The sequence below is a fragment of the Pteropus vampyrus genome, unplaced genomic scaffold (assembly GCF_000151845.1).
Source record: "Pteropus vampyrus isolate Shadow unplaced genomic scaffold, Pvam_2.0 Scaffold19, whole genome shotgun sequence".
In the NCBI taxonomy this organism is placed as follows: domain Eukaryota; kingdom Metazoa; phylum Chordata; class Mammalia; order Chiroptera; family Pteropodidae; genus Pteropus; species Pteropus vampyrus.
This window is the reverse complement of record NW_011888800.1, coordinates 8,872,827-8,885,487: the sequence shown is the minus strand read 5'-3', so window position 1 is coordinate 8,885,487 and position 12,661 is coordinate 8,872,827. Positions and strand designations below refer to the sequence as shown.

The 12,661-nt window shown below is 36.3% G+C and overlaps 1 protein-coding gene across 1 annotated transcript in view; it reads right to left on the bottom strand.

The window, feature by feature from the left end:
* Nucleotides 1–1,318: 1,318 nt before the first annotated feature.
* PDIA3 (protein disulfide isomerase family A member 3) overlaps nt 1,319–12,661 on the bottom strand; it is a 20,770-nt gene continuing 9,427 nt past the window's right edge. The window contains exons 4-13 of the mRNA XM_011355016.2: nt 10,173–10,280; nt 8,927–9,056; nt 6,253–6,369; nt 5,819–5,944; nt 5,019–5,201; nt 3,908–4,016; nt 3,033–3,161; nt 2,425–2,504; nt 1,974–2,031; nt 1,319–1,763 (exon numbers count right to left, since the gene is read on the bottom strand). Coding sequence (XP_011353318.1) covers nt 1,650–1,763; nt 1,974–2,031; nt 2,425–2,504; nt 3,033–3,161; nt 3,908–4,016; nt 5,019–5,201; nt 5,819–5,944; nt 6,253–6,369; nt 8,927–9,056; nt 10,173–10,280 — 1,154 coding nt within the window. The 3' untranslated portion in view covers nt 1,319–1,649. The remainder of the gene's footprint in view (nt 1,764–1,973; nt 2,032–2,424; nt 2,505–3,032; nt 3,162–3,907; nt 4,017–5,018; nt 5,202–5,818; nt 5,945–6,252; nt 6,370–8,926; nt 9,057–10,172; nt 10,281–12,661) is intronic.

Below are 12,661 nucleotides of genomic sequence, written 5' to 3'. Positions count from 1 at the left end.
CACTCCAAAGCTGTGCCCAGCAGACTAGGAAAAGCAGCAGAGGCTTGGCTTCTTCACCCTTAGTTCAGTCAGATCATTTTCAAATCCTGAGAAATGACACCAGTTCTAGGGTGAGAAACCTTGAGGACATTAGAATTTAGCCTGGTAGCCTCTCTAAAGAAACAATCAAAACTCTTGGGGACAGAGGTAAAGGAACTGTAATACACCTGGATATAATGTACTAAAAGTGAATTCTTTTACAGACATGGCTAAAAAATTAAAACTATTTGTGTCCTTTGTATAAGTTTATGTTTTCCTTAAGTTTTTCAAGGCAGTGGTTCTTACCCCTGGCTATATATCTGAACCACTTCTGGGCTCACTAAAAATTTAGAATCTCTAAGATTATGGCTAGGCATCTTTACTTTTTTAAAGCACTATGTTTGATCCTTATATATATTTTGCTATAAGGCTCTACCAAATCCGTCTTATAACTGACAACTAGAGATTACAGTAGGAATAAAGTTCTCCTTTTCTAAACATCCAAGTTGAGGTTCACTTACAATTAGGGCTCCCATCTGGAATTTTCCGGTGACTGAAAACTATAACCATGGATAAGATTTAGACTTACAAAAAGAAAGGAAATGGTTCAATTCATTTGAATAAAAGATCATACCAGTTCTATCCTTTTCATTCCTCATTGTTGCAGAAGAAAGCGGATACTTCAATCACAAGTAGGAATGATGATTCTTCCTTTCCCAGTCCACTGGAGGGGGGTTAATAGGCCACACCCTGGGCTTTGGGGAAGAGAGCTGCACCCAGCAGTGTCAGCAGTTACTGAAACAACTTGGATAGAACCCCAACCTGATGCCACACCCATGCAGGGCATTTCTGGGCAGACAACAGCCCTTGGGAGGTATAAACATGCTCAGCTGCATGGCAAGGATAAATGGCAACCCATCCTTAGGGCATGGACAAGGTCAGAAACAGAGCCCAACAAGAAAAGTACATGTAGCTATTGAACATTTATTCTAATTATCAGGCTAGAGGCTGGGGCAATAAACATGAAAGGATAGAAAGTGATGAAATCTAGAAAGGATTTACAGGTGATAACTATGGACCCAGTTAGTTGGTCTACAGCTATACTGACCAATATCAGCCACTAGCCCTATATGTGACTATTTAATAAAAATTTTAAATGTAGTTCATAGCCACATTTCAAATGTTCAATAGCTACATGTACTAGACAATGAAGATTATAGAACATTTTCATTACTGCAGAAAGTTCAATTGGTACAGTGCTGGTCTAAAGAATCTTTGGTTTCCCATCTTGTGAAAAAAAGACAGTTTAAAGGGGGCTCATTTATTATCACTGTTCCAAATGTACAAAAAAAATTAGAAAATAACCCCCCAACTCAATTCCCCACCCCCACAACATTCCTCCCAACACAAATAATTTTTCCCCAAACCATGAACATAAACTGGTCCTGGTAGTTCCATAAACAGTGCAGCTAAGAAACAGTTTAGAGAAAATTTAACAGGATTCAGATAATATTCATCTGTCCTCTCAGCCCTGAGAGGTAATAATCTCATCTGGGTCCCAGTCCTCCCCAATGGTGTTCCCAGCTCTGGTGGAAGAGTCCTTTTACAAAGTGGTATGTTTGGCTGCTGCTTTAGAGATCCTCCTGTGCCTTCTTCTTCTTCTTAGGTTTCTCTTCTTGAATTACAGGGGAGTTTGTAGCCTCTCGCTGTAGATAGCTAATAAAATCACTTAATTCACGGCCACCCTGAAAACAGAAAAGATAACTCTGAAAACTTATCCTTTTAAAGAACCCTGCGTTTTTTCCCAATAGGAAGACTTGAGTTTGTAAAAACATCAACAACCACATATATTGACAATCAGAATTGAGTTTCCAGTTAAATAAACTTAAAGAGCTAGATATGTACAAGTGTGTGTATGTGTATCTATTTGTGGAGAGATGAGACAATACACTTACTTCATATTTCTTTGGATCTAGCTTCTTATTGGCTGGAGAGAAGTAGATGGTAGGAAAACTGAAGAAAGAAGAAAAAAAAAGAGTTGACTAATTTTAGGTTCCAGAGTAACTCTGACATACACTTCCCCAATAACTGTTTTTGGCAATAACTTCTCTTCATGATTTCTAATTAGACCAGATACCAGTCTCCATCAGTGGCTAGGCTACATCCTTTCAAAACTCAGGAATAGGAGAGCTCAAAATCTGTGGCAGTCATATGAGCCCACGCTGCAGAACTCTAAACAAGGAAGGCATCAGTGGTTCTGGGCTCAACTGGAGTATGAAAACTCCCCGCACCAATAAAAAATGGTTTATAAGTTTATTTTTTTACACCCAATAAAAAAATGGTTTATAAGTTTATTTTTTTCCTGCCAAGTGCCTAGACACTTTTATTAGCTTTTAATCTACTTACCCTCTGACTTCATATGGAGAAGGCACATCATTGGCTGTGGCATCCATCTTGGCTATGATAATATTTGGGTCTTTTCTGAGCTGTTAATAAAAAGGTTAGATCTTTAAATTTCAAGTTTTTAGTGACTAAGGAACACTTAGTCAATTCACGACTTAAAACAACTGCATTTTCAAACACCTGGATAAGTTTTGCTACTTAGATGGGAAGAGTACTAACACTTGCACGTAGTATCTAGCCTTTCACAAGCTTTACTGGTCTCTCTCGGTTCCATATTAAGACTCTATATGCAGCCACTTTTAAAACTACCTGGCCTAAATAAGACATTATAAGAGATAAGTGTTTTAAGATGAAAGAACATAATGGATTCATATAAGCCATCACAAAAATTCAGAAGCCTGTATACTTTTAACCATTATCTAGATTGAGTCTGAGGAGTAAAGTTAAAGCACTGCACAGGTTAGACACTAGGGAGAAGTCAGGAGAAAGTGAGTATAGTAGATAGTTGAAAAAATCTATCAGTACATAGGTGCTGAACTAATCAGGGTAACTAATTAGCTAATGCAAGTATGTGTGTAAACATCCCAACCCAAATTTATCTTCAGACATACCTTCTCTCCCAGTTCTTTATACTTAGGCTCCAGATTCTTACAGTGGCCACACCAAGGAGCATAAAATTCAATCAGCACATCTTTATTTACATCATTCACTATTTCATCAAAATTCTCTGCTACTACTACCTGGAAAATACAGAAGATTCTCTAGTTGGTAAGGTGAGTTGAAGAATAAATTCATGAGCTATATTTGTTTCTGGACCCAATCCCTCTAAAACTTGATGTGTTGCCACTGAAACCCAAATCACATGGAGAGACTGTATTAAAAATGTTGCCATCCCTCAGAAACCAATTAATTCCCATCTCTCTCTCTCTCTTTTTTATGCAAGGCAACCCTTGGTTGACCTCAAAGATCGCAAGGACCTTGTCATCTTACAATCCCTCTTAATTTTTATTAATTTTTTATGCCTACAGCACCTGGTCTTCCTAGTACTAACCAGGCCCAATCCTGCTTAGCTTCCAAGATCAGACTTGTTTAGGATGGCATGGCCGTAGACTAATTCCCATCTCTGTCTCTTGTCAAATAAGTTAAGGAAGTCACAGGAAACAAGTGTTACCCAATCCTTCTTTAAAATAATTTCAGGGCGACAACCTTAAAATTATTCTTAGGGGTTAGTTTGCTCTGTCCCAAAGAGTAACCTAGCTCTGATATAAATACCATCAGAAAATTCTATGAAGGATTTATACTCCTGCCCCTTTTGAGCATTATAAGCTCTGCTAATACTTATTTTATGACTCGGGGTTGGGAGTGGGAGGTTATAGCAAAAAAAAACATGATAGCTAACAAGGTCTTCACTTAAACCCAGCATTTTTGGGGAAAAAATGAGAAGAGGCAGCTGTGTAGAGGCTTGGGGAGGCTGTGAGAGCCTCACCTTTACGGGCCCGTCGTTGCTTTCTGGAATAGGCTCAGACTTCAGGTATCTCTTCAGGTTGCCATCAAAGTAATCCTGCAGGAATCTCTCAAGAGCCTTGCCATCACGCCTGCCAATTGAAGGGTCAGGTTTCTTAATTTACTCCCACCACTGAGAGGATTAAAATATAAGAATACTTTCTACATATTGTAGCTTCAATTTCAAGACTAGAAATTGGAAGCTAAAAAAAGGGGAGAGTTTTCTCTCTCGATATGCAGAATTACTGAACAAAAAAACCAACCACCTCCTTGTATTTCTAGTGTAGTCTTTGTGTATTAGAAAGGGCAGAGAAGGAAGAAAACAATGGTCATCTGAAAATTCAATTCTGCCTAAGAACCAGTCTTATTTTGTTGCTCTAGACACAGAGGTCCCCAACCTTTTTGGCACCAGGGACCGGTGCTCCTATGAGAACCTGGTGCTCCTATGAGAATCTAATGCCTAATGATCTGAAGTGGAGCTGAGGTGGTGATGCTAGTGCTGGGGAGTGGCTGCTAATACAAATGAAGCTTTGCTGGCCGCCCACCACTCACCACCTGCTGTGCGGCCCGGTTCCTAACAGGCCATGGACCAGTATCGGTCCACAGCCAGGGAGTTGGGGGCCCCTGCTCTAGAGAACAGTGCCTATTTGTGGTATCTCATTTTCTCTTGTCTTGATCCCCCAAAATTTCAGAAAGTGAAGGTCAAAGTTATCTGGAGTTTGAAGACCTCTCCAATTCCCTGAGTTTACTTTAGGCCAATGTGGTATTCCAAGAAGAAAAATCATTCTGTAGTGTTGGGAGGGGACTAGGTTGGTCTGAAATGATATCAATCTCAAAGACACTGTCCAGTGTTTTACTATTTCTAATGGCAGGGTGGAAATAACCATGGAAGAATTCCAAGCTGCCATCGTTCTGTTAGTTTTCAGAACTAAGGATCATGATCCTCAAAGTACCTATAATTGAGAAAAGTGAAAGTCAAAGGTCTTGACTAGAAGACCTATCTCCACATTCCAACATTCTTCCTTATAAATTCTCAGTAGTGTAAAAGGCTTTAACAGTTTTCTTGCAGAAATCCCAAACCCACGCTAACTCACGAGAACTCCTCCTGCATGACAAACTTCTCTCCTTTTGCAGTTCTGATAGCAACAACAGGAATCTCTCCAGCAGTGCCTTCCAAACCAAAATCGGACAGTTCATGGCTAAAGGTTTTGCGGCTAGCTACAGCAAAGTTCAGTTTATGCCCAGCATCCAGGAATTTCTTTGCCACCATCATCACCCTGTGGGAAACAAGAGAAATTTATGCCAAGACTATACCAGGGTGGTAAAACATGTCTGAAACCAAGAAAGCAAGAGTCTAGAAAGCAAAGACTAAGTTTTACAGTCCATGTAGCTCTCTGGAATCAGTCTGAACTTGTGTTCTTGGGCATTGACACAGGACTATGGTGTACTCCAATGTCTTCCTGAACTTCACTGACAAACTGATGGTACCCTATTAAACAATCCATTCCTACTGAATCTGATATATAAAACTGTAAATTATTGAAGGCATAATGACTAATCTGAAAAGAAAATTTATAAGGATAAAATGCACTGAGAGTTTCAATGGGCAAGTAGGCATAATGTTTTAGAGTATATTTGAGATCACATCTGCATCTTTTACTTGGAGGTAAGGAATCAGCTATGTCACAAGGTAAAGGAGTACTTAGGGAAGGTACGCCCAATAGATTTTAGAAAAAATTTATGTTATTTGTCCCTATGCATTCAAATATTTTTGAGAGCTAGCTGTTCCTATTCTTACCTGCTCTCACATCGCACATGGTAACAGGATAGTTAGAGGAAACTGTTTGCACATTGGGTAAACTTGTTTACAAAGGAGGAAAATGGCTCTTATTACCTGTTTCTCCAATAGTTGGAACCTTTTGCATTCTTTTCATAGTCTACATCATAGTAAGCCGTAAGTAAGTCCTTGCCCTGTATCAAGTCTTTATTGTCTTCTGTCATGTGAGGGCAGATACCAAAACTGAAATGAAATAATCCATTATCAAACTTGATTGGTTTATAGCTGTATTATGGAATTATACAAAGTAACCGAAAACACTTAAAAAGGAAAGAAATTTTCAACATATATACGAGTACTGAGTAATATACCTTATAGGTCAATAGGAGTTCTAAAGCCTACACATTACTGCTTTAATATAAACTTCAACTATTATCATTATAATTCCTTGATTGAGACTATTTAATCCATAACATAGCTGTTTAATAACTGAGGTAAACAAAATATAATGAAGCCAAGAAATCCCAAACAAGGTATAAAAAGGTACTCACATATTTTCCTGGATAAATTTTTTAATCTTGCCACTGGTCATTTTCTGTTCTTTGTATGCCACAGTCTTGTCCTCAAACTTGTTCATCAGATGTGAAGGACGAAACAAGGTTATACCCCTTAAAAAAAAAAGTCTTAGTAAGCAGACAGCAGAATAACTGTCTCTCATCTTTTATTTAAAGCTCAGACTACTCTTGCTGCCGCTTTTACTACCACCATTTAATTTAAGCACATAAGGACTCTTTTCTGGGACTATAGACTTGGCAACATGACCTTCTTATGAACACTAAGATGCTAACCACCTAAATCTCAAATACAATAATTGGGTATGAGGGTTTAAAAAACCCTGGGTTGAAAAGAGAACTTGTTCTAATTCTAGATCCACCAAGAAAAGACCTGTACCAGGTATCAATTTAATTCTCCTAAGCTACAGCTGTCTCATGAGTACAAAGAGGGTAGATGATTAATTTCGAAACCTTGAAAAACAATAACAAACAGAACCCAACATTCCCAAAGCCCCAATATGTACAATAAAATAAACTGGAGCTTGCTCTTATTGGAAGGTACCTTGCCTGCAACTTTCCTTGAAAATTCAATTCTACACAGTAAGAAAATTATTTCATTAGAGAAAATATTTTTAAGAATCCTCTTGGTTGTAAAATACTATAGGTAGGTATACAATTATATATAATATTTGAGGCTTGAGTTCATTAGAAATTCTTTTGTTCTAGATTTCTCTATACCAATAAACCAAGTTTACAGATTTTTCTCATTAGCACTACTTTGCCACTCAAGCCAAGCTTGCCTCATCCCACTGGAACATCTGAAGCAAATTCCTTTAATTTCTAGCTAAACTTTTAACTAAAACTGAACCCCAATCTGGTTCTGAGTGACAGGTTTATATTTAATATCAGCTTTCTCAGAAAATATCACTATTCTAACTATTCATATCCTGCCTCTAGCTTCTCCTTCATTCATCCTCCCTATATTACACACACTCCCACATACAATCTCACTTGTTTTTGGCTAGGCTTTAGCACCTTTAAGTCCTAACATCATTCTCTCACTCTTCCAGGATTAACCATTAACTTTGTTAATTAAAACAGGTATTTTCATAGAACACAGGGACACTACATAGCAAAAGGGAACCTAATAGAAAACATGCAAGGCTAACAAGAATGTGAACAGGGCTAAGTTGTTGTTGTTTTTGTTTTGTTTTTTTTTTTTAAGTATAGTTACCAATTTCAGAGCAGTCATTCTTAAAAACAGAAACAAGGCAGTTGATCTTTAATGATATTATGGCCTTGGTGTACACATGAAGACCTTAAGGCACCTTTCACATATGGTCTATGAAGATCAGGAGCTGGTAGACCACTTTAAATGTCAAGCATGAGAAGCAGCCACAATGAACAAATCTAAGGTTAACAGGCTGACATGTGGTACACTTAATAAGCCACAAGTGGCTCCACATCCATTTACAGACCTGGCGTCTCTCAATCTAAAAGGCAGAGCTTTATGATCAAGGTTACCAACTCTGCAGCCAGACTTTCTAGGTTCAATCCTAGTTCTACCACTTTTTGAGTGAAGCTAGGCAAATTAATCTCTTTGTGTGCTTTCTCCTCTGTAAAATCGGGGTAATAATAGATATGCCACACTGGGTTGTTATGAGCATTAAATGAGTTAATAGTAAATGGCACATAGTAAACACTATGAATTTTGTTAAATATGAATAACACAAGCCCTTGGCACAATTTCTTTTTTAAAGCTTTCTATGCTTACCCTGAGTGGTCTAGCCTAATGGCTTCCATAATCATTTACATACAGTTGACCTATAAATATCTCTAGTTCAGAACTTTTCCTGAATTCTAGTCTCATCTTTTTTATACATGGCTAGGGACCAAATCCTATTGTTTACATTTTTTATACTCATTCCTTCCTCTCCATTGCCCCTAATACTACCTTAATTTAGACTCTTAGATGGCACCCTTAGTTTAGACTCTCTTGACTGCCTTGCCACATTTCCCCTTTTAAACTGCCACATGAGTGCCAGTGACTTTTCTCCTGAAACACAAAATCAATCACATTATTCTCCAGTTCAAAGTCTTTTGATGGCTCTCAAATATCTAAAATATAAAATATAAACTCTTTTGTATGGCACTTAACATCTTCTATTATTTTGTCTCTGCTTACCTCTCCAACCTTACCTTTCACTATGACCTCGATTAAATAACAGTGCTCAAGCAGTACTACAGGCCCCCACATATCTAGAGTGTTTCACATCCCATGGCCTTCACTCCTGCTGCTCTATCTGGAATAATTTTTATCCCGACTGCCAAAACTTGCCTGGAAAAACTAATGTTTCAATACACACCTCGAGAGTCACCTCTCTTAATTTTTCTGATTCTACTTGCTACCTTAAAGGAAAAAATCACTCTATCACACTCTGTATAAATTCCTATCATTATATTATAATGCTCACTACACTTACGTTTTTACATATATTCACTGTTTCTCTCTACTAGATGCCCCTCAAAGGCAGCAACAGTGTCCAGCACTTAGCTTAATGCCTAGCAAGTACTCAACAAACCTTTTGGAAAAACCAGACATAAAAATCATCAGTTTACATGATTACACTTGGTCCAGAGATTTACAAGGGCATTCATCTCCGTCACTTACTCTCCATTATCATCATACTTGTTCACCAGAGACTCAATACTGCTGTGTGCAAATCGGTAGTTATCTCTCAAGTTGCTGGCTGCCTTTAGAAATTCTGAATGAGCTTCACTGACTAAATCACTGAAAAAACCTATAAAGAAATGTCAAACACAAGGAAAAAACAGTAAATGCTGAGACATATTCAAAACTTTTTTCTATTTCTCAAAGCCTTTATTCTATTATAGACAAGCAAAGCGAGGTAGGCAAAAGGACTGCGTCTGCTTTGCCATGACTACCTAGGAAATTTGACAAAATATTTAGGATGAGAATTCTTATTCTACCCTTAAAAAAACATTTTTGAAGGAGCCAAGGGAGATTTGTTAGGGTTCAAGTTCAGTTTTTACCAACTGAATAAATTTGTGCAAATTGCTTTACTTCTCAGAGTTTCAGAAACTATTTCAAGTATCAGAAGGATTAAATAAGGCAATATGTCAAAATAAATGCAAATCACTTCACCATATTTTTTCCTGTCTTTAGAACATCAAGTCTAGAAAAGTGGATGAAACATAAGTGTTTAATAAATGTGTTTGCGGTTAACTCATTGTAAAATATACTCAGTAAAATCCAGATGATAAGAAGTAGCTTTTAGTCAAATCTAAATGATAAACCATCTTCTACTGCTACAAAGCCAGTTTTATTATAAGAGATTAAAGGGAGCAAAAACACAGCTTAAATGTTTAAATTTACTTAGTCAAATATTTAAAACAAAACAAAGAACACGCAACATGTAGAATATGTTTAACTGGCTCAAGTTATTTTAAGAATAAAATGAGATATAGCAATGCTTGAGAAAGCAAATATTGCTATAAAAATATACACAAATCCTAGGATTTAATCTTAAAATTTGAATTCCCCTACGACTGTGAAAACAGCAACCACAGGTCTATATTTACTTGTATCCTCCCACTTACAACCCTATTTTCAGTCTTAACTACCCTATTATTTGAGTTAAAGCTCAGAGTTTAAGATGTGATCGAAAAAGCTGAAGATATTCCTATTTTAGACCTTTAATTGAAATTAAATCTTCACATCTCTAAGAAGTCACTCAAGACATCACTTTTCCCCCACATTATAGTAATGCTGAGCTAATTCTGTGACTTTATTTTTGATTTCCCCTAATGTTACCTAAACTTTGTTGTTTACTTAGACATACAGGGTTTTTGAAACAAAGTTGATTTCATGGCATAATCAAATATTTGCCACTTACCCACCACAGAAGCATCTTTATCACTAATGAACTTCTCAAATTCTTCCTCAGTTCTGAGAGGAACTGAAGCTGGTCCTGCCTGCTTCTTCAGATGGCTGACAATTCCATCTTAAAAGATAAAAGATCATAGTAACAAATTTATAACTTTTGAGAAGATAATCATTCATTGATTCAAAGTTCACAAGTATATACAATAAAGTTTTCTTCCCATCCTTATCCCTAGTCACTCAATTTCCTCCCTGAAGTATAAGATTTCAGTTTTTTTGGTATATTCTTCCAGACATATTAGGCATAAATGAGTAATTATATATTCTTTTCCTCCATTTTTCCTCAAATGGCAGCATACCTACATGCTGTTCTGTATTTTGTCATTTAACACAGAGATTATTTATATCAATATAAAGAGCTACCTCAATATTTTTTATACATACTGTTTCACTGTATACATGTACCAAAATTTATTTAACCAGCCACAACTGAGACGTTTGTTTTAAATTTCTTGCAATTATGATTCTAAAATAAACAATTTTATACTAATGTTGTTTTGCACATAATTGAGTATATCTGTAGGGTAAATTCCTAGAAGTGGATTCACTGGGTCAAAGAACATAAACATTTATAATTGTTAAACTGCCCCCCAAAGAGATTGTACCTATTTATACACCTATCAGCAATGTAGTAAAGTGTTTATAACAGTACAAATTACATAATGCCTTTCTGCCTAGAACTCTTTCCTCAGACATTCGCCAGGTTCCCTTCCTTACCTCTTTTAGGTCTTTACTCAAATGTTATCTTAAGGAAGCCTTCCCTGACCATCCCATTGTAAACTAAAATCTATTCAACCTCCAAAACTCCCTTATCTCCTCCTTTCCCTGTTTATTTTTCTCTATAGCACTTTTCACTCATCTAATTAATACACTCTACCCTTATCTATCTCTCCCCACCACAAAATAAATTCTAAATAGGTGGGGATTTTTGTTTGTTTTGGTCACTGATATATACCTAGCTCTAAGAACAATATCTAGCATGTAAGTCCAAGAAACATCCATTTTGCAAATAAAAAATCTCTTATTCTCAAGTAGCACAAAGAGTAACTTGAAGCCTTACTAAATTTTAAAAGCAGAAAGTGCAATGACTCAGCTAGCTTGTATAGGAGTTTAACTATATAGTGGTCAAATCATACCATACACAGGATCCATTCAAATTGTATTTTCCTACTGAAGTGAAATGGGGTAGATAAGTAAAATAGTTTAGTAGTAATAATAACCACACACATAAACAAACAAAAAAAAATCTTTTTATCCCTCAAGTCTAGTTGACAGACCATTATTCTTTCTTCCGGGGTCCACTAAAATCATTCACAGGCTCAAAATGCTTACAGGCCAGACAGAGGCAGTGCTACTTCTCCATAATATTCTACCTCTTTCATCCCTTTTTCTCTTCTAAATACTCTAATGATTTGCTAACTGGTTGAGACAGAACACTATTTAACTCTTTTGACATGACTGAACCTATTCTGCATTTTTTCCTAAGGTAGTTTTTTTTTTCTTTTTCTCTCTCCATTCACGGATTTTTTTTTTCTTTTAAATGTTTTCTTCAATTTCTCAGAGAGTAGGGGTTGTATCAATAGATTAGTTGAAATTGGATATGAATTGTTTAGTCTTTGAGGGGACTGTTATTATTGTATCACAATATAAATTATTATGAAGAACCTTATTAGGGCTATGATGAAAAGTGTAACTTTTCTCTCTGAGTATTTAAATTCTCTGGGAGTGCCAAGTAACCAATTTAAGCAGAAAGGCAAACAGCATAGAGGAGTAAGTGGACAAAATAATCTATCCGAAGTAGCCAAACATTTGACCTCCTAGCCAGATGCTGAGGAATTCTTGAGTTAAAAAAAATCTATGTTGCAGTTCAGTGAGGAGATTTGCCCAGCAGCAGTCTGGTTTGGGTTTACCTACAATTTACATAAGACCTGTCCAACTTCAGAAAAACCATACTAATAACTAATTGCTAACTCTACACTAAATTAAACTAGTAAAATCTGAATGGTTACATGAATTCTTCATTAATGATTTTTTTTCATTAATGATTTTGAACTTAGGAAAAAAATATGAAAATTTTACCTTTTGTGTTTAGACATCAAATTTTGAAGGTTGGCTAAATGACCTCAGTTAGGCCAAAATATTTATTTATGCATTCAACAGAGAGTTACTGAGTATCTACTACATGTGCCAGTCTAGGTGTTGGGGAAAGAGTAGTAAATAAACCAAATAAGGTCTCTGCTCTCTTGGAGCTTATAATACAAAGTAAATCTCCAAATAGAGCCCCAAATAGATAATAAAATAAATTTATAAATAAATTTATTTTTGCAATTATGATTCTTAAAATAAACAACGTTATACTAATGTCGTTTTGCACATAATTGAGTATATCTAATGTCGTTTTGCACATAATTTAAAAAATCAGATAGTGGCCTTTTGAGCCAC